At 57.0% G+C, this 26,740-nt stretch overlaps 1 protein-coding gene across 1 annotated transcript; it reads right to left on the bottom strand.

The window, feature by feature from the left end:
• Positions 1 to 508: 508 nt before the first annotated feature.
• Positions 509 to 26,361, bottom strand: SEMA7A (semaphorin 7A (JohnMiltonHagen blood group)). The gene is made up of 14 exons (XM_072951007.1): positions 26,134 to 26,361; positions 10,331 to 10,482; positions 9,771 to 9,812; positions 9,316 to 9,408; positions 9,016 to 9,100; positions 8,777 to 8,887; positions 8,001 to 8,140; positions 7,218 to 7,402; positions 6,225 to 6,333; positions 5,942 to 6,140; positions 3,112 to 3,239; positions 2,785 to 2,939; positions 2,523 to 2,584; positions 509 to 2,190 (listed from the first exon to the last, which is right to left on the bottom strand). Exons 1-14 carry the CDS (start codon positions 26,312 to 26,314, stop codon positions 1,829 to 1,831), a joined length of 2,004 nt encoding a protein of 667 aa, XP_072807108.1. The 5' UTR covers positions 26,315 to 26,361; the 3' UTR covers positions 509 to 1,828.
• Between the last annotated feature and the right edge of the window lie 379 nt (positions 26,362 to 26,740).

Below are 26,740 nucleotides of genomic sequence, written 5' to 3'. Positions count from 1 at the left end.
CAGGAGCAAGTACCTGTCTTCACTGAGGCACCACCTCCCCCGCCCTCCAGCCTCCTGGCCACACACATCCATCACCACAGGCTTATCCCCCCGGGGTCTTACTTGATCAGATTTCCCGCCCAGAATGGACCCCTTGAAGGCAGAGAGGCTGGAGGCTGCTCCGAGCCAGGCCCCTCAGGGGAAGTGTGTGGGTGGGGGCAGGTAGTGGAGGCTGGGAAGGGGGAAAGGCCTGCTCTTGAGGTGTGGGGAGAGGGGGGTGCAGGGGCTGAGCCCAGGGTCACGGCTCGGCAGGCAGCACACTGCTCAGGAGCTGTGGGTTCAGCTCCCACTCCTGCCTCACGCTCCGGGAGCTCTGCTGAGCGCTTCTTCAGCTCCAAGGCTGGAAGCTTGAGAGGACCAGGGACAGTGTGTGATGCTCCTACCGGCAGGAGGTGCCAGATCGTGAACAGGAGCCCCGCACCCTCACCCCCTGACCAGAATGGCTTTGAAGGCAAGGAGCAGGCCCAGATAAATAAATAGCTTGTTTATTAGTAATATGTTACATTATTAAAGTGCATTGAGAAGAGATGCAGGGGCCAAAGCTGGAAGGCCACCAGCCCCAGGCCCTGCCCCAGGCTGGCCAGACACAGCCAGAGAAGGGCCCAGCTCTCTGCTGAAATCCATGGACAGGGCTGGGGCAGAGCCGTCCACCTGGAGAGCATGGCCCAGGCTGTCCCTACAGGAATTCACAGTTTAGCCTAAGTTATAACATGTCCTGAGCTGAAGGTGGGAGGCTAGGAGCATGGAAGCACAGCCCCTGGGGAAGGGGGCTGAGGGGAGGGGAGGGGGCCCCCCCGCCCCCCAACCCCCAATGCCAAGGGCAGAGTCCTGGAACCTCCCCCTGAGGACCCGGCTCCTCCTTCTAAATGAACACGGTGAACCTAGGGCTCAGTTTTCTCCTTCATTCTCCCCTGTCTCCCTCACCCCACCCCCCCCATATCCACCCCATGGCGGGGGCTTGGACAACGTCCCCCTCAGACTGGGCTCCCAGGGCAGAGCCAGCTCATGCCACTCTCATCGAACCCATGCCCATCCCTGGACTCATCCCATCCCCAGGAGCCACAGACTGGGACCCCCCATGACCCATCCCTTCCCCAGCCCCTCCCTTCCCCACCCCACCCCCAGCATGTAGTTTTGGTATTTCATACAGATGCAGTCAGAAGTAGCTATACATGAAATAAGCCTAACATAAAAATAGAGCTTTTTCCGTCCTTCTGTCCGGAAAGCAAACATCCTTCAATAAACATGCAAGGCAGCTGCCTAGTGGGATCCAGGGCTGGCGAGGTGGCCACAGAGGGCAGCCCTGGGCCTGCAGGAACACTAGCCACCCCCAGCCATGGCAGGAGGGAGGATGAGGGGGCAATTTGGGTATCAAAGTCCAGAAGGACTCAGGCCTCAGCCCAAAGGTCCAGAGATGGGGCCCCAACTCCCCTTTCTTAACCCCACTCTCCGGCCCAAAGGCTCTTGGGCCAAGAGCCACCTCTGCATTTAGTCAAGTTTGAGGAGGAGTTTTTGAAAAATAGTCGCCAGAAGATAAAATCGTGGGTCATCAATGCCCCAGCTTCACAGTCAGAGCCTGCGTTCTCTGGCCCAAACCACCCCCACCCCACCGGGGCCCAGCAGCCGCCTGCGGCTGGCCATCTCCAGGCCTGGCGTCCTCCACTGGGTTATGCAGTCCCCCTGGAAGAAGTGATGGGCAAGGAGCTCCAGGCCCGGCCAGTTCTGAGTGTGGGATTTTTCTAGGGCCTTGGGGCTGCCGAAGCCTGCAGCATGCCAGCCCCAGGAGGCCCTAATGGACCAGCAGGCCAAAAGCAAGTGTGGGCATGACGCCCAGCCAGAGGGAGGCAGCCAGGGTGCAGGCATGGCCCAGCAGGTGCGAGGCCATGGCGCCGTCCTCCCGCAGTAGCTCCCAGTGCTGAGCCTCGCGGAGGTAGGAGCCCTCCTGGGCCTCGCAGTAGTAGTGGCCGTACTGGAGGTCCGTGAGGTTCTCAATGAACAAGATGCAGTTGGGGCTCTGGTGGCCGGGCTCACAGCTCTGCTCCACGTTCTTCTCATGGCGCCATGAGTAGGTGGCGTGGCGGGACTCCATGGGGCAGCTCAGATAGTAGCGAGAGTTCTGGGCCAGGGACACCTTCTGCAATGGGGCCTCTTCTGGGGAGGGATGGGGAGGTAGCCGTAAGGAAGGGCTGAGGGCTCCCAGGGCAGGCTCCCAGGCAGGGCTCCCATGGATGGGCCTCCAAGGCCAAGGTTTCTAAGTGAACACGGGGAAACTAGCACCCAGTCTCCTTCTTACTCTCCACGGCCTCCCTCACCCCACCGCTCACAGTCACCCCCACACCAAGGGGGATCCTTCCACAGCACTGTCCTGCCCCATCTGTCTGGGCCCCCAGGACCAGACTATGCCTCCCTCAGACAGGGCAGTTGGGGCATGGCTGTACCACCCTCACTGGACTGCAGCCTCCGGGCGGGGCCAGCGCAGGTACCTGGCTTTGGGTTGGGGCACTCCCTGTGTGGCTCGGTTGGATTGATGGACTGCAGCACTGGCCTGGAGTTGGAAGAAAGAAAGAGGCTAAGCAGACAGGAGGCCACCGGCCCGGCCCCTTCCCTGTCCTCAGCCCTCACCCAGTATCAGCTGTGATGCCCACCCAGAGGAGGGTCTGGCCAGAAGGGATGCCTCCCGTAGCCCATTGACCCCCACTGCTGTGTCCACCTTCTCTGAGGGACAAGGGATCCCAGACAACATACCCTTGGGAGCTGTAGATGGAGACACAGCGGTCCTGGTACCAGCCGCAGTAGGGATCTCGAGCCATGAGGCAGCCGTGGCAGCCCCCGTTGTAGACCTCACACAGGTCCAAGGGCACCTGGCTCACCTCCCACTGGGAGCTCACATACAGTTTCCGCTGGAAGGAGAGAAGACTGGGTCAGGTCAGGGCCCCCAGTCCAACTGAGTTCTAAGCCCTAGGCCCTAGGGCCCAGAGGCTCCAAAAAGGACATGCAGTTCACATGCAGAGGAGCTCTGTCCTCAGCTGGCCTTCACTGGGCAGCCCCACAGGGCAGGGTAAGAAGGCTCACCCGGTCAGCGTCCAGCAACATGGCCTGGATGGCGGCTGCTCGGTGGAAGGGCTGGATCTCCAAGATGTTGAAGACAAGGCTGTGTTCCCGGTCCCCTGACTCCACCACCTTGTGGATGGTGCCCTTGTCTGTGGGTGAGGGTCACAGGGTCAGCGGGCGGGAGTCCCACCACGGAGACAGGCAGCCTCCCTCTGGACTAAGCTAATCAGGAAAGACCCACTTCAGGGAGGGCTGGGAAGCTATGGCTCAGGTGAGGGTCATAGGACTGGGCCAGGGAGGCCAGCCCAGGAGGCCCAGGGCTCCCCAAGGCCGCAGGCAAAACCGGAGCATGAAGAACAAAACCAGCAGTCCCACACGCCCCCAAGCACTGTGTCAAGCTGCTACATTTAGCTACATGCATTAGCATTACGTCCTTTAACCCTCCACAGCCCTGGGAGGTGGGTATTATCTTCCTCACTTCACAGATAAGGAAATAAGATTCAGAAAGGCTAAGCAACTTGCTCAGGGTCACACAGCTAGTGACTGGAATCCACAGGGGTCAGAATCCCACTCTTCAACTTCTTCTATAAACTTTCTGCTTCCTGGACTCTTTGGGATTTATTTTCTTTGAATAAATTTGTTATTTTGGGATAATTTCAGACTTACAAAAAAGTTACAAAGACAGTACAGAGAATTCCCGTACATCCTTCGCCCAGTTTCCCTCAACGTTACCGTTTTATGTAACTGCAGCATTTGTCACGGCTGAGCAGTTGACGCCAATACATCATTATTAACTCAACTACAGACTTTACTGGGATTTCACAGGTTTTTCCACTAATGTCCTTTGTTCCAGGATCCAATCCAGGATTCTGACTGCAAGCAGTCTGGGGAATTTTTAAATTTTTATAAAATCTCAGATCTGAAAAGGACCTTAGGTTCCACATAGGGATTCCCAAGGCCACACACTGGGCTGCCTGCCTCGGAGCCCAGTGCTCTGCATTCGCACCTGTCAGGGATTTATGGGCAACCTGACCTCTGGGTCCTCCCAATCCCACCTCACCAGCTGTCCCAATTTCTAGAATAGCCTACCTCCCTCTCCCACTCTCCCAATTTCCCAGGGCATCACTTGCCCCCAAAAAAAGCAGTCAGATGATTGGATGATTGTCCGCCTAGGACATTTTGTCTATGTGTCTGTGACCCCCTTCAGCAGGCTCTGGGATGTGGCCCCATGCTCCTTTGGCCTGACAAGCTCCCGGCCCAGTCACTACCTTCACATACACACACACACACTGCCCTTCACCTCCTCCATCTCAGCCCAGCAACAGCCTGCCACAGCTTCTCCCAGCTATGAGAGCCTCCCATTCTCTGCAGAGGACTCAGAAAGTTCTCTTTCTTGTCTGACCTCAATCCTTCCCTGCTGCAGGCTCCAAAATGGTTCTCTCTGATGGCCCTCAGGGGGAATGGAGACAAATGCACTTGCCTCCCAGTTCTGCAGGAAAGGGGCCCACAGTTCCCTCAGCCCAAGCCCAGCCTTCCTTGTCCTGGCTCCTGCTCCCAGTCCCACATCATGTGATCCCTTGTCTCCTGCACCCCAATGCTCTGCTGTCCCCCTGGCTGGCTACAACAGCTAGGCCAGCTGCTGCTGGAGCAGAACAAAGACAGGAGCCAAAGGGTGCGGCCACAGAAGGGTAGAGCTCAGTGGTAGAGCGCATGCCTAGCATGCACAAGGTCCTGGGTTCAATCCCTAGTACCTCCATTAAATAAATAAATACGTAAACCCAATTACCTGCCTCCATCCCACAAAAACAACCACCACCAAAGATCAATTAAAAAAAAACAACAACAAAAAAAAAATAAAGGGTGCGGCCAGGATGAATGGAAGAGTAAAGAGGTGGGTCTCAGGACTTAGAAACCAGGACTGTTAATGGGAAATTACTCTCCCCAAGACTCCCAGGAGCCAAACAACCTATGAGGCCACCAGGAGAAATCCCCAAGGTGAAGCAGCAGCAGGAAGCCACATGAGGAAGGTGTGAACAACTGAGGAGGGTGGTGCCAGAGGGGCCAGGCATCTGGGGGAGACACCGCCTTTCTGATGGCACCACCACCAGTCTAAGGAGGGTCTGCAGTTCCCCCAACACTGATCTCCATGCTGGCTCCCAGCTCCCTCTGCCCACAGCCTGGGACCAGGAAGCTGCTATAAAGCCAGCTCAGGGCTAGCTCATTCAGGGTCAGTGAGTTCCTGGAGTGCAGGGACATCTCGCAGGGCATCCCACGCAGCTTTAGGAGTCAGCAAGACCCTGCTCTCCTAGAGGAAGAGGGAAAGGAAGAGGAGCAGCCCCTGCAGTCCTCTGCAAGACCCTGCAATGGCTCTGCTATCTGGCAGTCCTTCATCACATCTCACTATACTCTGTATCCCACATCAAAGGTTCCCTCTCACCTACAGAATCTCAAAGACAAGGAGAGGGTCCAATTTCCTCACTCTGCCTGGTGGAGGCCCATGGGACACCCCAGGACCAGCTCCTTCCTCCTGACTTTCCACATCTCTTCCTACCATCTTTAGGAGCCAGACAGCTGGATCAAAGCTGCACCCACATTTCTGCCTCGGAATCTCAGTACCTGCTCTTCTCCCAGCCTATGATGCCTTTCCCTTGTCCCTCTGCCCCCCCTCCTCCAGGAAGTTCTCCCTGCATGACTCTTCCACAGCCACACACACTAACTTCTGACAGCTCTGAGTCACTCAATTCTTCCTTCCAGGTATAAAGATCCAACCAGATGTTAATTATCTTATTTTTTATACTTTTCATACCCATTTTTACAAAGCAGACCGGGGGTTCCCGGGGCGGCCCCTCACCTGTGGTTAGGTAAAGCACGTGAAAGGTCTCCCCATTGCTGGCGTGCATGCGGTGGACGACCACTTTCTGGTAGTGGTACTTAGAGTGGAACAGTGGTGTCTTCAGAGGCCCCATGGGCTCCACCCTCTGTACCACCTCGGGGTGACTGTCGGCCACCTGGAAGGTCTCTGTGGGTATCGGCTGCCGGTCTGGGAGGCACTGGTCAAGGAGAATGGGTCCAGATCAGTGGGGTGGCTGGGAGGTGGGGCCGGGGCCTGGGCTGTGGCGGGTGTCACTGCTCACCTTGCCAGGCCGAGGGTTGGGAAGGCCTGCATGGTAGCCCTTGAGTGAGGAAGTGCGGAAGACCTTGTCAATGTCGCCGAGGGAGTACACGCAGACGGCTGAGTAGTTCCTGGAGGGAAACAGAGACCACTTCAGTGGCAGCCCAGGACCTGCCCACCTGCACTCGCCCAGGCCAGCCTAGCACCAGACAGGGCATAACTGCAGCCCTCCAACCAAGCTCCCTGGCCTTCAAGGTCCATGGGGGCCAGGACTATCCTGGAGGCCAAGGCCAGTGCCTGAGAATATCAAATACCACTGAAGGAAGGAGGGAGGGAGGAACAGGAGGAGGCAGGGAGGGAAGTTCAACATAATTTCTTTCTGCTGCAATCTAAAACCATAACCTGTATTCTGCCACAGAATCACTGAACACAGAAGTCAGCCTCGGAGCAGGAGAAATTCCGTGTGCATCCTTGGGATACTATGTCCAAGGAAGCCAGCCCCCTGTTCTTTTCGCAGCCCTCTGGGTCCACCCAGGAGCCCCAGACAGAGTCTTGGATCCCCACTCTGTCCCCACCCTGTCCCCTACCTCTCCCCACACACACCCAACACTTGCCTGCCTTGTTTTGAATCAATGAGAGTGATTAAGAGGTGTGAATTATCAGGCGCAGGCAATGTCTGAGTGGGTGTGATAGCGCCCAGCACCCGGAGAGGCCTCAGCAGCCTCTTCCCAGGGCCCAGCACCCACTCTGAGCACACCGCTGGCGGACATACAGGCACAGCCGTGAGCACCACATCCGGCACGTGCTCACACGCCCGCCTGGACAGACTCACACAGCAGCACACACATCTCCCTGAGCACTGTTTGTCCTCCCACCCCAGGCCCAGAGAGGAGTCCCTTGAGCCTGGAGTCCATGCTCTCGCCACTGCATTGTCCCTCAGCAGGGCCCAAACCCTCTAATCCCCACTGGACATGTAACTAATGCCAGTACCAGCCCCAGGACGAGTGTCACTCACCAGGGGTTGGAGAAAACGCCATAGACCCTCGTGTCCCTCCACTGGCCGTTAGGGTCAGGGAGCAGGAAGACGTCCTGCAGCCTGTTGAAGTTCTTGTTGGTAGCGGCGTCGCTGCACACCAGCATGGCTTTCAGGAAGGTGTTCCACTTGGAGACAGACAGCGAACTCTCGCCACCCTGGTCCCCCTGGAAGGTGGTCGGGGAGCCCCCTTAGTACCCACTTGGGCTGTCCCACACCCATGGCTCCTGCTCCCAGGCTTCCAAGGGGGAAGGGAGGCTCTGAAAGGGGCCGGGACCTGCCAGGGGATGAGGCTGAGGTGCCCCATGACTCAGGCCAGGTTCTTGGGCCGGGCTCCAGCCAGCAGGCCTGGCTGACCCAGGCCACAGGGCCCACAGTGGGGACCTGCAGGGTGAGGATGTCAGGTCCCCACAGGGCGCACTGGCTCAGACACATCTGTCCATTCTCACACATTCACATTCACACACACGACACAGACCTGAACATCCCAGCACCTTCACACGTGAAAGACACACACGTCAACACACGCTCATACTCAGGCACATGCCCACACACACTCTCACACGAAAACACGCATTTGCACCCTCACACAGACACATGAGCCCAACCATTTTTACTCACTCACAGATGCACGGACCCTCCCGTGCACACATTTCCTCCCACAGTTCCACAGTCTCACTCACAGTTTGCACACAGGCACTCACCCACTCACGCGCTCCTACTCAGGCACAGACACATACCCTTGCCCACTCAGCACCCACTCACCTTGCACAGCTGGGCCACGCGGGACACGTTGAGAGGGGCCTCGGGATTCTTGTCAGGATTGTCCTCTCGGAAAAAGTAGTAGATCTTGTCATCGTAGGCGTGGTCTTGGTGCACGATGGTGGCCTTGATGAACTGCGGGTCTGCCGGGGACAGAGGTGAATGGGTGCGAGGCTGGGAGCCTCTCAGAGGACGCATTCCAACCCTGTACACCCCCTGAGTCTGCACAAACAAACCCGGACCAAATCAGACCTGGAATAAAACTCAGAACATCGGGCCCAACTCCCCAAGGTGTTGAACAACCTGCACCCCAACCCCACACCTGTTTTGCCCTCTCCTACAAAGACGTCATCGGCCCAGGAGCAATGACTTCATGCCTGGGGACTCAAGGGAGGTCCCTGGGGGCCCCTACGTCACTTCTGCCTAATTGGCAGAGCCTTAATGAGGAGGAAGGGGGTGTTGCCCCCACATGAGCTCTGCAGAGGGACACACTAGGGCTCCCGGGGACCCTACATTGGGCCTGGGTCTTCCTCTGTCTTGTTCCCAGAGGGTGCTCACCATCCTGCATCCACATCTTTGTCTCTGCTGTTCCCCTGCTCCCTGTCAGGCCAACCTCCTCAGCCCTGCCTACACCGGACTGTACCAAGCTCCCACTTTGCCAACTGGCCTGTGGCCCCAGCGGCCCTCGGGAAGCCTTCCCTGGAACCTAAGGAGCCCAGCCACCTCCCTGGGCGTTCGCACCCCTTCACCCAGCCCAGCCCAGCCAGAGGCTGACTCACTTTGCATGACAGTATCACTGGTGTACAGCTCGATCTCGCCCTTGATTCGGCGGAACCGAGGGATCTTCCCATTGTATTCCTGCTTTCGGATGGTAGAGTACACTTCGTCCCCTGGGCAAGTGGGAGGGGCATGGTAAGTCCTCCTCTGGGCCTGGGCCCCTGGGCGTGGAGCTGACCACCCTCCCCGGGCCCAGGGCAGCAGCCCTCTAGGGGCCCTCCCGCTCCAGCCACAGCCCTACCGTCAAACAGAACCAAGGAGTTCTCATCCGGGCTGAAGGGCGCATAGCCTTTCCTCTCACCAAGCAACATCACAGTGTCATTTACCTGGGGGAGACCAAGGGGGTCAGAGCACCACGTGATCCCATGGCCACTGCCTCCCATGGGCACCAGCTTCCCCCTCAGGGTGCCCAAACTCCCAGGAATTCTATACAAGATGAGGCCAGCTTCAGAGTCCCCCCACCCCCTTCCCACCAAGGCAGGGCAGAAGCCCACCCAGACAAGGGAGAGATGACCAGGTACATGGGGAGGGGCCTTCTCACCAGGATCCAGCAGCTAGGTCGCCGGGCATTGGTGCCGCAGACCAACAGCCCCTCACCCTGCTTCTCCAGGAGCGTGATGTAGTTCTCGCAATCCTGCCCAAGAGAAGGGGAAGGAGAGAGGGTGGCTGGAAGGCCCTGGAAGGCCTACCACTAGGTCCTTCAGTACTGGGGAAGAAGGCGTCAAAAGTCTGAGTACAGGAGCAGCTTCCAAGGAGAGCCCAGAGAGGGTGCAGCTGATTCTAAGCCCCACCAAGAACAGGGGTAGGGCACAGAGGCCTCGGGGAAGGGGAAGGAGCGTCTCCCCGCAGCCTGGGAACCCTAAGGCAGGGCTACCTCTCTCCTCCCAGACTTGGGCTCCCAAGGCAGGGCCACGCCTCCTTCCTCAGACTCTCAGAGAATCTCATCCCTTTTCCAAGGGGCTTAGCCTCCCCCCTGCACCCCTCTCCCCGACTCACCCGCTTGTCTCGGCAGGACCCCTTCGTGGAGTTAATGTTCACCTGGGGAGAATGAGGGGAACATTAGTCCACTCTGCCAGGGGCAAGATGCCCCTGTAAGTGCTTTCCAAGCATCTTCAGGACCAGCTCATTTGGCAGATAAGCAACTAGGGCTCTGAGAGGGGGAGTGAGTTACCCAAGATCACACAGGCTGCTCAGCCTAATAACAGGGCCCAAAGCCCAGAGCTCGTGGGCCAGACCAGAGATGTCAGAAGGCAAGGGCCAGGGGATTCTGCAGCCTGGGAGCTTCCTGCCTGGGCCTCCCCAGTCAGTGCTAACCCCCCGGCCAGGTGCATGAGCTCCCGCTTTTCTCCACACCATCCCAATACCCACGCCAATCAGACCACCTTCAGGGAGCCTCCCCGGGACCATTTATGGGATATGGTAGGTGGTGGATCAGTTTCAGAAGAGATGCCAGCTCTCATGGGTTCCCTGAGGCCCCTCACCAAGGCCAGAGGGGAGACAGGAGGGACGGGGAAGGGAGAAGAGAGAAGGGGACCGGGAGAGGGGTCCAGGCTCACCATGTGTACCGAGGCGTTCTTGCCCTTGGGGAAATCAAAGAGATAGAGCTTGCTGCGTCCCCCAACCCACACGGAGGAGCTGCCAGGCTCATGGAAAAGCACCGTGTGCGGCTCAGCTGGGCCGAAGTCTATGTGGTCCTGCCGCGCATGGCCTAAGAAGGAGACAATTGGCAGAAATGTTGAGGCTGAGACCTGGGCTAGAAGACCCTGGACCACCCCCTAGCATCCACCTAGCAACTAGTGCTTAAATCTGGCAACGGCGGCTCCAGCATTCAGAAAAATGAGAGGTCCTCTGGTGGGGTCCGGCCAGCTATCCTCACCCATAAGCCACGGCCCCTACCCTACAACACGTGTGACTTCAGAGCAGAGGCAGGGTTTATGGACCTCTGGGGAGAACACACTCCTCACACACACACTCTGCTGTTCTAAAGCGGCTGGGCTCAGGCAGGAGGGACCAGAGCCCCCCAGCTCTGCTCCATGAGACCCTCTGCTGCCCAGCACAGAGCAAGCAGCCACCTCCACCCCCTGCAAGAAGCCCACTTATATTTCAGGTTCCCAGGAATTCCTTTGCTCACAACCCCACCCCCTCCTTCAGGAAGCCCTCTCTGACCCGTTCTGGCCCACCCCATCCCCTTAATGAGCAGGTCAGTATGGAAAGATTAGAGCTGGAAAGGGATCTTAATATCTACTCCCTCCCATTTTACAGATGGAAAAAGAGAGATCCAGAGAGAAACAGCCCAAGCCCACACGGTCAGTGGCAGGCCATGAACCAGAGCTCCTGCCCCCACGCTGGCTAGTTTCACAGAGATACCAGCTCCCACAGGGGGAAAGATCAGCCCTCCCTCCACAGCACCACCGGGACAGGGGGTTCTTCACAGAGCACAGCCTGGGCTTTTAAGCAGAAGGGCTGATCCGGACAATTTTGCCCCGAAAAGAAACTATCTTCAGCCACTGCCTCTGGGGAGATGTCTCATCTCCGGTGACATTGCTGAGGTTGTCCTGGTTGCAGGACTAAATTATAGGGATGGGACAGCCTGCGGCTGTGCCCCCAGCAATCAGGCACAGCCAGCATCCTCCCACCTTATCCAGGAACTCGGCCTGACCGCTATTTACTCAGCTGCAGCCAGCTCAGCAGTGACACCCAAGCAGGACACCCTCCAGCCCAGACAGAAAACGACTGCCATGTCCTCGAGTTTGCCCCAAATCCCCCTTGGTGCCACTTGAGCCATTCCTACTGATTCTGCATTCAACAGGAACAAAGAGCACTGCCCTCCACGCGACCCCCACCTGCATTCCCTTTCCCTCCACGGCCAAGTCGTCCCTGGAAGTGGGCTGTTTTCACCCTGCACCTCAGCTGCGGCCCGGCTCACTGTACAGAGGTGCAGCCCAAGGTCGCACTAGGAGGCAGGACAGACTGGCTCGCCTAGACTATGGGTTCTGAGACACACTCAGGAAGATGCCAGCACCGTGGGCCAGAGAAGCGCTGAGCTCTCTGTCTTCGGACTCACCTGGCTCTCCCCGGGTGCTCTGCAAACAGCCTGACAGCTCAGAATGTCAGGCCTCCCTGCACTCCGAGGCTGGGCTGGCAGGGGCTGAGAGCCCACTCCCTGCTGGGCAGTGAGGGTCTGGCAGGCCCGGGCAGGGCTGGCAGGTCTCGGACCCAGGCTCCCCTCCCCCCAAGCTGGGATAAAATTAGAGCTCTAGGATCAGGCAAGGCCTTCCTGACTCAGCTCCCTTGCTCCCCTTTCGCCCACAGCCCGAGCAGCAGCCCCCATCCCTGCAGCCTAGCCCACAGTCTAGACAGTCTGTAGACCCCGCTCCTGACCTACTCCCCCAGCCAGCCCGGCGGCCGGGAGAAGCTATGTGTCTGTGTCTGAAGACCTTGGGCTGGAGGCCGAGCGCTGAAGCCCCACCGGAGGCCAAAGCGGGGGAGCCCCGCGGCTCAAATCATGCTGGCCACCTCCACCAGTCACCTCAGCTCACACCAAGGCCACAGCCCCCAGGCTCAGAGGAGGGGCCTGCACAGCTCCAATGTGGGGAAAGAGGCTTGTGACAGGGCCCTGAAGGAGCCCTCGTCTGGGGTCACAGGGCCATCCTGTAAGGATGAGATCAGTCCTGCCCTGGGGAGTCTAATCTGATGAGGGAGACAGAGCCTTGCCTTGGGGAGTCTAGCCTAATGGGAGAGACACGGCCCAGCCCTGGAAAGTAAGGTTTGAGTGGAAGGCCTGGCTCTACCCTAGAATCCAGCTGGAGGGGAGAAACAACCACACCAAAGCAAGCCTCCACACCGCTCCAGCAAAACTGTTGGTGTAGACCCCAAGGCTGCTCACAAAGTATTTCTGAGAGCACAGAGGGAGGGTGAGGGCTGCCTGCTGCCGGATGCCGCACGGGGAGCTGCTGCGCCAGGATGGTTCTGCACAGGTCTGCGAGCGTGAGACCCGTTCCCTTCAAATCCTGGCTGTGGCTGCCAGGGTCAAGGGATGGCAGGAGGCAGGGGCTGCTCACCTCACTCTGCAGAAGAACAAACAGGAGCCCTGGAGCATTGCCTCCCTTGACCCCGAGCACCCGCCCCCCTGCTCCCGGCTGTGCGCCTGGGATGTGTATTGGGAGATGGCACCAGCTCGGCCCCAGGACAAGGCCTTGGCCCATTCTCCACCCCAGCCCTAGCCTGGCTCCCGCACTGCCCGAGGCCCTCAAAGGGCCTGATTGTGCCGGGGAAGTGTCTGAGCGGCAACAGCTCGATGAATACATGAAAGGAAGCTTTGTTCAGGTCACAGAAGCGGGGGCTGGGGGCTCAGGGGCAGGAGGGCTGCCTGGAAGTGAAGGCAGCAACCAGCCTTCCCGGCCAGGATCCGTGGCCCCATGGCACCAACACTGAGAGGGCAGGGCCAGGGAAGGCTGGCGGTCAGGGGTCCACCCAAGCAGGCACTGAGCAAGGCCAGGGCTGCCCCTAAAGAGGCCCAGCCAAGGGAGCAAGTGTCACATCTTTAAATGTGTCTTTTTGTTTCCTTAGGAATCTCAAGGGATGGGGGAGGCAGACCAAAGCTAGACGGGTCAGGAACAGGCAAGAAGAAAACTCCAGGCAGCAGAAACAGCCTGAGAGAACATGGGGAAGCTGACTGTACGGTAGGGACAGAGACCTAATGAGAGAAGAATCGGAAAGGTGGGCTGAAGCCCCGAGCGTGATGCGGGAAGGGAGATGCGGAGGCCCATGGGTACACCAACCCACTGCCCATCAGTCTCCAGAGCCGCCGCCTCCTACCTGTGAGCGCGGCCAGGGTCGGGAAAGCCTCCCTCCCTCCTCCAGCACCCCCCACTCCCGCCCCAGCTCCCCCTGCCTGACCAGCCCCCTCTGCTTCCTATCCTGCATGTCTAAAAGGAGCACCGTCTGGCACTGTGTCTCCCCCCTCACTCCCCGGCCTGACGCATTAGTGGCTGACTAAGTGGTAGCTAAAAGCTCCCAGAATAACCAGGGGTTCAGACAGGGGGAGGGGGCTAGGGTGGGCATGACCCTAGAGGCGGACCAGGTACAAGACCCTCCCCCCCACCCCCATGTGATTCTGAGCCAATTCTGGCTCCTTCTGGACCAAGAAATGGCACACTCAGGCTGCCCTGTACCCAGCTAGACTCCGTGGCCCCCTGTGCCCCCACCTTCCTTCCAGTGGGAGGACGCACAAGGCCCAGCCCAGCCCCGCCCCAGCTAGAGATGAGGGTCAAAAAGATGGCTGGGTGTGAGGGTCAGTTCCCCTCTCTGAGTCACAGACCCCCAGCCAGGCCATCCATGAGGCTCTGGTCCTGCTGGAAGGAATCAGACCTGATGCTGCTCATAGCCCCGACCCTCCCACCACAATCCCAGGGGCCGACTGGCTGGAACAAGTGTGAACTTGTGTGGGGTGGGTTTTCCTAAAGCAGGCTGCCTGGTGGAGCATCATTCCTCCTCATTCACTCTGGGTGCTGCCACCACCTGGTCTCCGCCATCCCCATACCCTCATTGCTTGTGAGAGAGGGCTGCTTGGGGGAGGGTGGAGTGGTGGCTAGAACGCGGGGGGGCGGTGTTGTTATCTGTCAAGGGTGCAACAAGGGATGGGCCCCACAGTCTGGTCTGGGCAGGGACAGCATTCCAAGCTGACCCACTGACCTGACAGGCCTTGAATGCTAACCTCAAAGAGCCCTTTGAGAGCGGCAATGAGGTGGGCCCTGAGAATGGCAGGAATGCGGTGCCCAGCAGGGAATGCCTGAGTCGTTGCAGCCAGGGAGGCCCAGGCATGGGGCAGGAGCCAGGCCAACCTCTGACTGGGGGCTCAATCACATCTGGCAGGAGCCTCCTCCCAAAGTGGTACCCCACCCTGAATCCCCGAGCCCACCGCACACCTTCACCAGAAGAAGAGGGAAGGCCCATGAGGGGCCTAAGAATTAGCCTGCAGCCTTTCCACCTTTTGGAACCCACACCCCACAGGTCAAGGTGGAAGGGAAGAGAAAAGTCACTGAACTGAGGGGGCATGGAGGCCACAGAGCCTGTGCCACTGGCCCAAGGCACAGAGCAGGGGCAGCAGAGGAGGAGCCAGGCTGTAGTTCAGGCTCTCTGAGCCTGGCAGGACAAGGTTCCTGACAGCTGCCTGGCAGGGGTAGAGCCAGTGCGCAGGGCAGGTGGCACAGGACAGGGCGGGCCCTTGAGGCAGTGCTTAGCTCCCAGGGGCGTGGGGGTGTGCCTCTCCTTATCAGCTGTGGGAACAGTGAGCTGGGCCAGGGAGGAGCATCTTCCCACCCACCAAGGTCAGCCATGGGCGGGAGGGGAACATACCTCAGGTGTGGGCTCAGCCCTGGTTCCAAAGAGCCTTGTGCTCCCTTTGGCAGCCAGGTGGCTAGTTAGCCATGACCGTGACCAGGAGCTGGGCCTTCCTGAGTTTGGTTTCCTCCTCTTTGGATTGGAGGGGCTGGTACTTGCTAAGGTCTAGGTTTTATGACCCATCATGACTTTTGGAACAAAACAATCAGGGTGGCAGATTTCCGAGCAAGATGGCAGAGTGGTAGGACCACGAGCTTGCCTCTCCACGCAACTACAGCGAAACCACAACTGAATGCTAAACAACCATCAAAAAAAGACTGGAACCTAGCAAAAAAGATCTTCTGCAACTGGAAACATAAAGAGGGAATCACAGCAGGATGGTAGGAGGGGCGTGCTCATGATATAATTGGGCCCCATACCTCCCGGGTGGGCGACCCACAAGCTGAAGATTTGTTAAGTCGCAGAGGCCCTCCCACAGGAGTGAGAGCTCTAAGCCCCACGTCAGTTCCCCCAGCTTGGGTTCCAGCATTGGGAAGAGAAGGTGACCCCAGGACATCCGATTCGAAAGGTCAGCGGGGCTTGGCTCTGGGAGCCTCACGGGACTGGGGGAAACAGAGACTCCATTCGCTTGGGAAGCGTACACAGAAACCCACGTGCACCAGGTCCAAGGGCAGAGGCAGTGATTTCACAGGAACCTGGGTCAGACCTGCCTGTTGGATTTGGAGGGTCTCCTGAGGACGTGGGGGACGGCTGCGGCTCACTCAGGGGACATAAAAGCTGGCGGCGGACATTCCAGGAGTGTTCATCTACTTGAGCTTTCCTGGAGGCTGCCACCTTGATTGAATCATTAGCACCAAGACCTAGCGCCACCCAACAGCCTGTGGGGAAGCCTCAGGCCAAACAACATACAGGGTGGGAGCACAGCCCCACCCATCAGCAGGCTTCCTAAGCAACAGAAGCCTCTAGACACAGCCTTACCCACCAGAGGTCCAGGACCAAGCTTCCCCCAGTAGTGAGCAGGCACTGGCTCCTCCTGCCAGGAAACCTGCATAAGCCTCTAGTCCAGCCTCGTCCACCAGGGGCAGATACTAGAAATAAGAAAACAACAATCCCAAAGCCTGTGGAAGGAATCCACGAACACATAGAAAGATAGACAATATGAGGCAGCAAGGAATACCTCCCAGGCCAAGGCACAAGATAAAATCCCAGAAGAAGAAATAAGTGATGAGGAGATACGTAATTTACCTGAGAAAGAGTTTAAAGTAATGATGGCCAAGATGTTCAGAGAACTCAAGACGAGTACAGAAGCACAGAGAGAAGTTTTTAGCAAAGATTTGGAAAATATAAAGAATACCCAGAGTTGAATAAAATCACTGAAATGAACACTACACTAGAAGGAATCAAGAATAGACTGAGTGAGGCAGAAGAACGGATCAGCAAGCTAGAAGACAGATTAGTGGAAATCACTACTGCAGAACTGAAAAAAGAATGAAAAGAAATGAGGATAGTTTAAGAGAACTCTGGGGCAACATGAAACACTCTAATAAGAGGAGAGAGAGAGAGGACCTCAGAAAATTTTTGGAGAGATATCACTGAAAACTTCCCCATCTTGGGAAGGGAAACAGTCACCCAGGTCCAGGAAGCACAGAGAGTACCACACAGAATCAACCCAAAGAGGAGCACACCAAGGCACACAGTCATCAAATTGACAAAAGTTAAGGATAAGGAGAAAATATTAAAATTAGCAAAAGAAAAGCAACAAATAACATATAAGGGAACTCCCATAAGGTTATCAGCTGATCTTCCAGCAGAAACTCTACAGGCCAGAAGGGAGCAGCACGATACATTTAAAGTGATGAAAAGGGGAAACTTACAACCAAGAATAGTCTATCCACAAGGCTCTTACTCAGGCTTGATGGAGAAATCAAAAGCTTCACAGATAAACAAAAGCTAAAAGATTTCAGCACCACCAAACTAGCTTTAGAACAAATGTTAAAAGACCTTCTCTAGTCATCAAACCATAAGAAAAGAGAACAAAAAGAAGAAAGAGAAAAAAAAAAGAGAGAGACCTACGAAGGATTGCTTTGGCTGTTCAGGGTCTTTTGCGGTTCCTTATAAATTTTGGAATTGTTTGTTCTAGTTCTGTGAGGAATATCTCTGGTATTTTGATGGGAGTTGTGTTGGATCTGTGGATTGCTTTGGGTAGTGTGGCCATTTTGATAGTGTTGATTCTTCCAATCCAAGAGCACAAGAAAATTTTCCATTTCTGTGTCATTTTGGTTTTCAGAGTATAGGTACCCTCCTTGGTTAAGTTTATTTCTAGGTATTTTGTTGTTTTTGATGGAACAGAAATGTCTCTGCCAGTTACAAATTCTGGTTTCTGAAGTGGAAAAAAAAAAAGTGAATGAAGGGCCACAAATGGCAAAATATCCTTCTTTTTTATGGGTGAGTTGTATTCCATTACATATATATCTTCACTATCTATTCAACTATTGATGTGCACTTAGGGTGCTTCCATATTTTGGCATTTATAAATAATGTTGCTGTTAATAGCAGGGTATATGTTTCTTTTTGAATTAATTCTTATTTTGTGGTTGGCTTTATTCCTTTGATAACTATGTTTAAAAAGCTAAAGCTCTAAACATTCTTAGAAACAATGAACAGTAATATATGTAAATTAAAAAATATATGTCCAGTTAAAAAAAAGTGATCTATCAAGCCATGAAAGACATGGAAGAAACGTAAAAGACATATTACTAAATGAAAGAAGCCAGTCTGAAAAGGCTACAAACTGTATGATTCCAACCAAATGACCTTCTTGAAAAGGTACAGCTACAGAAACAATAAAAAGATCGTGGTTTCCAGGGGTTTGGGGGAGGGAGGGAGGGAGGAATGAACAGATGGAGCACAAGGGATTTTTAGGGCAATAAAATTATTCTGTATGATACTATAGTGGTGGCTACATGTCTTTATGCATTTGACAAAACCCATAGAATGTACAACACCAAGAGTGAACCCTAGTGTAAACTGTGGACTCTGGTTGGTAATATGGACTTTGGTGCCCATGTTGGTTCATCGATTGTACCAAATATGCCACACTGATGAGGGACGTTGAGGGGAGGGGAATATATATGTGCAAACTCTCTGTATTTTCTGCTCTATTCTGTTGTGAACCTGAAACTACTCTAAAAGAATTAAGTCTATTAAAAAAAATACAAAAAATAACCCCAATCAGAGTGAAGTTCATAGGCATTTGGAGAGAGCAAGCTAAGTGTGTGCAGGGGAGGGAGGGGAGGGCTGAGTCAAGACAGATTTGGGGGCTTGGTAAGGTAAGACTAGCAACGAGGTCCAGCTGGAGTGGGGAGGAGGCTCCAAGCCCAGAGAAGGCAGGAAGCCCATAATGAACTCCACGTCCTGTCCATCTTCCACCCGTTCTTCAGCCCAGCAGGTTCAAAAAGCCCCGGAGTGAGGCCCAAGACAGCTGGTGGCTCCTTCAAGGGAAAGGATGAACAGAGGTGCAGGGCCTGCCCCTGGGCCCAGAGCCAGGGCAGGGGTGGAGGAGAAGGCAGAGGATGGCTAGACCACCCCAAGTGCAGGGAGGCAGGTGGGACGGGAAGACTGTTGAGAAACAGAAGGTTCCTCGGCTTAGCCTTAGCCGGGATCAGTGGGGGAGGGTGGGAGGGGACAGAGAGCAAAGGCAGTCAGCCAGCACAGCCAGTTAGGGAGAGCTGGCAGGGGCCAGGCTGCCAGGGCTGCATTTCATCAGAAATCAGAGATGCCAAAGGAGGAGGAGGAGGAGGACAAAGATGCTACCTACTCACCCATCCCCACCTAACTGTTCATAGCATTTACGATGTGCCAGGCACACTACTCTGCGTGTCAGATGTATTAACTTATAGATGAGGGCAGCCAGACACAGAGAAGTTAAGTAACCTGCCCAGGATCGTACAGCTAAGTGGTAGAGTGGAGGCTGACATTCAGGCAGTCTGACTCTGGAACACCATGCTCCATAGATGAGCCCTTGGAGGCTTCCAGGCCAGCCTCCCTCATATAAATGAGGAGACTGAGGCCCAGAGCGGGTGGAGCCTGGTCAGAGGCCACTTGGCCAATGAAGGCCTGACATCCATCCATGATGCCCTAAAAGAAGGTATGTGTAAATGAGCTTGGGTGCACAGGTCCGAGGTTGTGGGGAGGGGGAACTGAAGGCGTAGAGGTGTAGCCCGGCACTGAGTGCTGACCAGCACATAAGCCTCCTGTGATCTGTGCCCAGAATAGAAGCACTGTGCTGTCTTCGGCAGACCACAGTCAAGGGAGGATGTGCTCAGAAACCCTTCTTTATGACCCAGTCAGCCAAGTTCCCACCCAGCCTGCACTTGCAAAGACACTTGCTTCCACCCCGCCCCCAGCTCCTCAGCTCAAGAACCCACCGTGGCTCCCAAGTGCTTGTCTCAGCAGAGCCCAACTCTCCTACCCAGCAGTCAAGGCCCACTCATCTCTGCTCATCTCTGCCATGGCTGCTTCCCACCTCTCCACACCTTTGCTTGTGCTTTTCCTTCCCCTAACTGTTCTTTCCCCTTCTCTCTGCACGTGGTCTTACCTGTCCTTGAAGATCTAGCCTCAGCCCCCCTGGCTTCAGGAAGTGTTCCAGACTGCTCCAGCCCTGAGCCCTGCGCCCCCTCTGACCTTGCACCACACACCATCAGGCACACACCATCTTCTCTCAGAGCACGCTGTTTAGTGGAATTTCATCTGGACTGTGGGGTCCTGAAGGTGAAGGCCAGACCTCCTCTTACCCCATGGTCCCCAGGCCAAGCCAAGGCCAGGACTGGGCAGGTGGGGGCAGCTCAGATAGTGGGGAAGACAGCAAACCCAGATGTCAGACAAGGAGACTCCTGGGCCACTGACAGGGTGCCAAGCTTATCACAGTGACCTTTCTTCCTCACTAGCCTGGCCCAGAGCCCGGGGCCCAGAATTCAAAGAATATGAGCAGCTATCTGTGCCACACTCTGCCCCCATCCCATGCCCCTGCCCCTCACTCTAGCCTGGTTCTTCCTCCTTCCCTAGGAAGTCTTCCTTGGTTGCAACACCCCAAACTGACCTTTCTTGTTCTCACTTCCTGTCACAGTCCTTGGCTGCGCAAGGCTCCTGACCTTGCCAGGTGCCCCCCTAGTCACAGGCAGCAGGCCCATCTCTCCAGGCCACTGTCCTCCAAGGGCAAGCCCAGGGCGTCTCCTCTTCTCTCCCCCAGAGAAGCTGAACACAGACTTAGGCACAGGGCGGGGACTGGCTGCCCTCTACCTTAAGGGCTACCCCAGGGGTGCTGGCACAAAGCCTGGGCTCCTGATTGGAGGAAGGGGGTGCAGGAGGCAGGGGAGCCTAATCCCAGGCTGCCGTGACAGTTAAACCCAGATGCCTTGGGCACAGATCAGCCTGCCCGTGAGACCTGAGGCCAAGGCCCGCTGCCCTGAGGAAAGACCAGAAGAGGTGCGTGGAGCAAGCCCAAATCTAAGGTCCTGAAGGGGGGATAGTCATGGCCCGTGGGGCCCCTATGAGCAGACAGTGCTGGGTCAGGGAGAGTGTGGACGCAGCGGAACTGGTCGAGGAGAGAATGGGCTCAGGCAGCCATAAGCCTGGGGACAGAGCATGAAAATGGACAGACAAGTGGAGGGAGGCCAAACGCTGAGGCCAGGGGCAGGCGCAGGCAGAGGACGCGGCCCTGGTCTCAGCTCTGCCTGTCCCACTGGGTAATGCTGGGCCAGTCCTTGTCATCCCTGGCCTCAGTTTCCCCATCTGTGGAACGTGTGGTTGGCCCAGCTGATCTCTTGACATTTGTTTTCTGACGTCTAGCTGTGTGGGTTGGAGTCATCCAAGAAGGCTCTTTGGAGGAAGTGAAATAAAACTGGCAGAAAGGAGGAGGGTGAGTTGGGTGCTGGGAGGGATGACCAGCAGAGCAGTGACCAGCAAGGCAACAGTGAGCAGGGCAATAGCCCTGAGGCAGAAAAGTGTGGGGAGCTGGGGGATGGTTCCAGGGAAGAACTGTAGGGGATGAGGTGGGTGGGCTGTGTGCTCCAGCACAGCGTCCCAGAGGGATGGAAGGGCCTGGAGGAGGCCAGGGCACAGTCCTGAAGACACAGCAGGGCCCAGGCCAAGCCAGAGGATGGGGATGGAATAAAGGGCTTGGAGGCAGACTGGACGGGGAGAACCACCCCTGTACCACAAGGGGCAAGAGAGGGACAAATCAAACGGTCCCTCATGGCCTGGGCAGGCTAGGGAAGGGAAGCCCATGTTCCCTGATGGGGGCGCCCAACAAGAGGCCACAGTCCTCTGTGCTCTAGGAGGACCCTTTCCTCCCCCAGCTCCGGGAGGGAGGAGTCTTCCAGGGCATTCAGGCCTGACCAAAAAAGGAGACCAAGAAAAGGGGAAGCTTTTTGGCCCCAGAGCTCCCAACCAGAGCAGGGGAAGCGTGGTCAGTCTCTTGTGACATAGCTAGACGGTCCCACAGTGGCTGAAATAGAGGACATGGGGCCGGGGGTGGAGGACAGGACGTCAGCTGGGGCCCAAGCTGTCAACTCAAGGGCCACCCACTCCTGCCACTGCCCCTACAGGCCGCTGGCCCCCACCCCCTGGACTGAGCCTCCGCTTCCCACCTTCCCACCTCAACGGACGGTGCTCAGCTGTCCCTGCTTCTCCCAAGTGCCCAGCCTGGGTAGTGATCCACCCTGCTAAGGGACTGAAGATTCCTGGAAGGGGAAGCTGGGCAGAGAAAGGGCATCTGCCCCTCCCATGCTGGCAGGGCCTGGTTGACGCTGGGGGAGCTCCTCCCCCCAATGGAGAGTCTCTGCTGAGGCCCTGGCCTCCTTGCTCAGAGAACCCTGTGGTCAGTCAGGAGTCAAGTGGAAAGCCCTGATGCCCCTCCCTGGACCCAGCCCCAGCCTCCCATCAGGGAGCTGTGGCACTGGTGAAGTCTTCCCTGCCTGCCATGGTCCTGCCTTCTCACTGCTGTGTTGGTTGTGAAGGGTCAGGTGGCCTAGCTCAGATGCCTTCTCCTGCAGGAAACCTTCCTGGAGCCCCCAGGCCCAGGCTGACTCAACGTCTCCCCTTTGGAGGCCCCCACATGGCTTCTCTCCTCAGTCTTAGTCATAAGTAGTTGGGTCTGAAATCCTGTCACACCAGGGTACTTCCTTCGGTCCTTCCCCTGCCCTAGCTGACTCCTACTTTTCCTGCCCTCCTGGCTTACCACCTCTTCCAGGAAGCCTTCTCTGATTGTGCAGACTGAGTTATGTATCTCTTCAAGTCCCATAGCTGTCCTCTGTTACAGGCCCTTCCATGTTTCTCTGTAACTGCAGTTCGACCTGTTCGACAGTCCCACCATCTACAATGAGAAGCCTACAGACTCATCTAATTTCTTATCCCTGGTTCCCCAAGCCCAGGACCAGCACAAGGTTGGCCCCAGTAAATGTCAGATGTCAAAAATGCTGAATAATTATGTCTACCCTTGCTATAAACCAAATGAGCCATTTCTTCCAGCTGATCTTCATTCAGCCTTCAGCCTTCCGCTTACGAGAGAAAGATAGGAAAGAACACAAAACTCAAGATTTCCCCTAACTTCCCAGGTTCCGGTTTCTCAGCACTGCTAAGGTTTGAGCCACCACAGCCTCTGCCCACCCCAGGAGACAAGGGGATTCGTGCTCTGATAAGCTCCTCCCTACACCTGCTTTGGAAATTTAAGGAAATTGAGGCACAGAAAAAGACAAGCACTTGCCTGGAATCCCACAGAAAATCAGGCCAGAGCTGGGTCTAGAACTAGGCTTCCAATCTCAATCTCCCATCTCTTTCCCCCACACCATGGTCATCTTGGGCATGTGCCAGCATCCACTCCTACCCTTACCTGCTCTTAGAATCCTCACTATTCAGGACAGAGGGGCTACAGAGCTTGGCAGGAAACTCCTGGTGACATCACCAAGCATCTCTCCCATCTCTCTCGGCTTAGAAACCCCCTCTCCTCCTGGGAATTGCCCCCCCCACTCTGTTCTGCAGGGGGAGTTCACCTTGAGGGTGATGAATACATCTCAGTTCCCAAGGGGGCAAGGATTTCCACTGGAAATGGTGATGCTTCGGGAGCCCCAGCTGTGACCTCATCCCCTAGAGGAGGTGACAACAACCCCCTGCCCTGGGGAGCGGCCGCATAATGGCTCCCCCAGCATCCACCAAGTCAACAATAACATCCTGTTGTTTAATTGGACAAGGGAGAGCATAGAACTGGCTCAGCTGGACAGGTGGAGACTGGGCTCTGTTTCTCACTGTGGATAGGCTGGCTCACCTCTGACCTCAGAGGTCAGAACCTTCCGGAGCTTTTCCATCTCCTCCAACCAGGGAGAGAATGGGAGAGGGGTACACAGCTTATACAAGCATGCTAACCTCCTGCTGTCACCTGTAACCCACTCCCCTCTAGCCCCTGTTGCAGGAAGGTCAGGACCACACATTCATATCCTTGACTGCCCCATGTGTCAGCAACAGCCCTCGGGGAACAACCTCCAGAGCTCTGGGGAGATCTGAGGGTCAGAGACAGGTACAGAGCTCAAGGGCACCCAGCACGTCAGTACCAACACATCCTTCTCTCTGCCCGGAGCCACTCGGGTCAGGTTTCAGCAGCAGAGAGGCATCAATCTCTCTGACAAGCTCAGGTTGGGACCTTCCCAGAACACCCTTACTTAATGTTTCCCTAGGGTTTAGGGGTTCAAGCTGCAGAAAATAAATGACAGAAAGGAGCCCACCATACCTATTCCAGTCCCCACACCTGTCCTGGCTCAAAACTAAAACCCCAACCTAGGCCTCATGGAGATGCTCCAGAACCACCATTGTCCTTGATCTAGTCCTTTCTGGAGGCTGGCACCCCCATCCCTCCATTCATGGGCAAACAGGGACCTACGCCTACAGCAAGGCTGGGAGAGTCCACCTCTCACCCCACTTCTGGGCGTGCCCTGCCCAAGCCCATTCCTGTCCGACTGGCCATGTGTCACCCCATAGGAAATAGGAGGCAGCTGTCAGGCAGGCATACCATCACCAGCTGGTGGTCCTGGGGGACAGGAAGATGTCAGGGTCTGGCCAGCGGGGCACCTGGCACTGGTGAAGAAGACCACAGACTACACTTGAACACAATGGGTGAGGTGCTGGCAGACCCGAGAAGGGGTCAATAGTGCTTTACCAAGCAGAGGGCACAGCCAAGTGTAGCTACAATAGTGAACTGTGTGCAGGGGAAAGAGCACTTTGAAAGTGGGTAAGAGGACAGAAAGCAGCTTTAAATAGCCTCAGGGTGGGGACTAAGTGCCTGAGATGGGGAGGCAGCATTAAGTACTAAGAGGTGGGTGTGCATTAAGTATGTGGGGGGGGTGTCTTGGGAAGACTTGGGTGGGGAGCGGGGTGGCGAGCAGAGCCAAATGCAAGGGATTTGGTGCAGGGGGAGATTCCAGAACTCTCAGATGCGACCATTCATTCTCTGCAGAGTATACAAATGCTGTGTTGTCCAAGACAGCCAAGGGGACTGGGGCAAGGCAAAGATGCTGTGAAGGCAGAGGAAGCCCAGGCTGGAGCGGGCATGACTGAGGGGTATGCAGGTGTCCACTATGAGTAGATGACCAGAGGTCTACTGCTCTGTTCCATTTCCACCAGGAATATCTCTGGCTGGGTAGCAGAGCTCACCCCTAGAGTGCCCACTTCATGGCCAAAAAATGACCTAAACCCTTCTCCCCTTCCTAACCCAGAACAAGCACTGGTCCTATGCCAGATCAGAGCCCCCTGCCTGCATTGTGAGGGCACACAATGCGGAGTGACCTTGGGCGAGTCACATTCCTTCTGCTGCAGCTGCAGTTCAAGCCACTCATTTTGCCTGTGGGTTTTTTTCCCTCTCTCTGCTAAGAATACCTGCCCCAGATAATGCTCAGGCTCTGACAATCCCTGCAAACCGCCTCGGGCATCAAAGGGCTCCAGGAGGGGCCAGATCTACCAGTCCCCCCAACCCCCACCGCCAGTCCACCACCAGCAAAGGGGGGCCGCTGCGCCACCAAATTTGGGGACAGAGCCCGGTCGGCCTGGGGGCGGGGAAGCATTTGTGTGCAATGCAGGGGAAGGGAGCTCAGTTCCTCGCAGCAGAAAACCTCAAACCCCACCTAGTCGGCTTTCTGACCCATTGTACAGGGGTCTAAACTGAGGTGCCCCCGGGGGAGACTCCGGTTCCCCAGGTCCACAATTGCACCAGGGCCTAAAAACTGCACCCGCTCCCCAGATCCGCTGCCTGGGGGTCCCAATGGCCGCGCCCTACCCAACGGGCACTGCCCCCCACACTGGCGCCGATTACTGGTGACAACTGCCACGTGCGGAGAAGGGGGGAGCGGTCGGTCCCGGCAATGCAGAGGCAGCGCCCGGGTGCCCCAAGCCTCCGCACCGCACCATGTCCAGGCTCGCCACAGGGTGCCCACCCCTCTACCTGGCCCGCGCTCTGGACCGGGGCGAGGGCGGGGGCAGGCAGCGGGGTCTTTGTTCCCGCAGCCGGAGCGCAGCGGCGGCGGCAAAGGGTCCGCGCCCCCCTTGCCGGCCCAGCCCGCGCCCCGCGCGACAACGGAGCCAGCAGCTCAGGAAGAGAGGACCTGGGTGGGGGTCTCGGCGGGAGAAAGGATCCTGTACAGAGGGTCAGGCGCTGGAGGACAGAGAGCGCCTTGGGGCCGAGAGAGGGGCCCTCTCTCTCCCTCTGCGCTCCGGCGCTCCGGCTCCCGGTGGCGGGCGGACTTGGAGCGACTTAGCCCGGGCTCCGGCCCCCGCCGCTCGCTCGCAGCAGCGTTAGAGCCCGCTCCGGTGTGGCAGCGCGCACGTTCACACACTCACCCAGACCCACACGCTAGCCACGGGGACAGCCCGGGACCCGCAGAGCCGCGCGCACGCACTCCCTCTGGTGCGGCACACTCCGCGCCCGCCCCGCGCGGCATCGGATCCCGCGCCCCGCCGCTCGCGCGGCGCCTCCTACCTCTCCAGACAGTGGAGATGCGGGGTGCGCTCCTCGGGTGGCCTTGGGAGGCGGCGGCCGTCCAGAGCGGCAGTAGCAGCAGCAGCAGCCGCCGCAGCGAGAGCCGGGACCAAGCCAGCGGACCGGGAACGCGGGTGCGCGGGGCGCCGAGGGCGGCGCATCCGGGCGGAGGCGGTGTCATCCCGCGGCCCCGGAGCGACGGCGGAGAGCAGCCGAGACTGAGCCAGCGCCCGACCGCAGGCTGATCCCAGCACGAGGAGGCGGAGTCAAACGCCTGACCCCACCCCGCCCCTCCCCCGTCCCCCGCAGCCTTCTTCCCCTCCCGGCAGAAGGGACCTTCGCCAGGGATCTCTTCACTACCCCTTCCCCGGCAACTCAACGGGGACAACCCGGGTGGGCGGGGGTAAGACAGACTTATGGTCTTCTGTGCTAAACGCCAGGCCGCGTCCCCTCTCAGGGCCTTAGATTCACTCCTCACCACTTCAGGAGAAGATCGACCTCAAAGTCGGGGAGGACCTCTCTGAGGGCACAGACAGCCTCACTAATGGCCAGCTAAATATTTGGACGCTGGAGGCTGTGGTTCTCAGACGGCAGGCTGGCCTGAGTG

Source organism: Vicugna pacos, chromosome 27 (assembly GCF_048564905.1).
Source record: "Vicugna pacos chromosome 27, VicPac4, whole genome shotgun sequence".
Taxonomy (NCBI): domain Eukaryota; kingdom Metazoa; phylum Chordata; class Mammalia; order Artiodactyla; family Camelidae; genus Vicugna; species Vicugna pacos.
The sequence above is the reverse complement of the archived record's forward strand: the minus strand, read 5'-3'. Positions and strand labels throughout refer to the sequence as shown.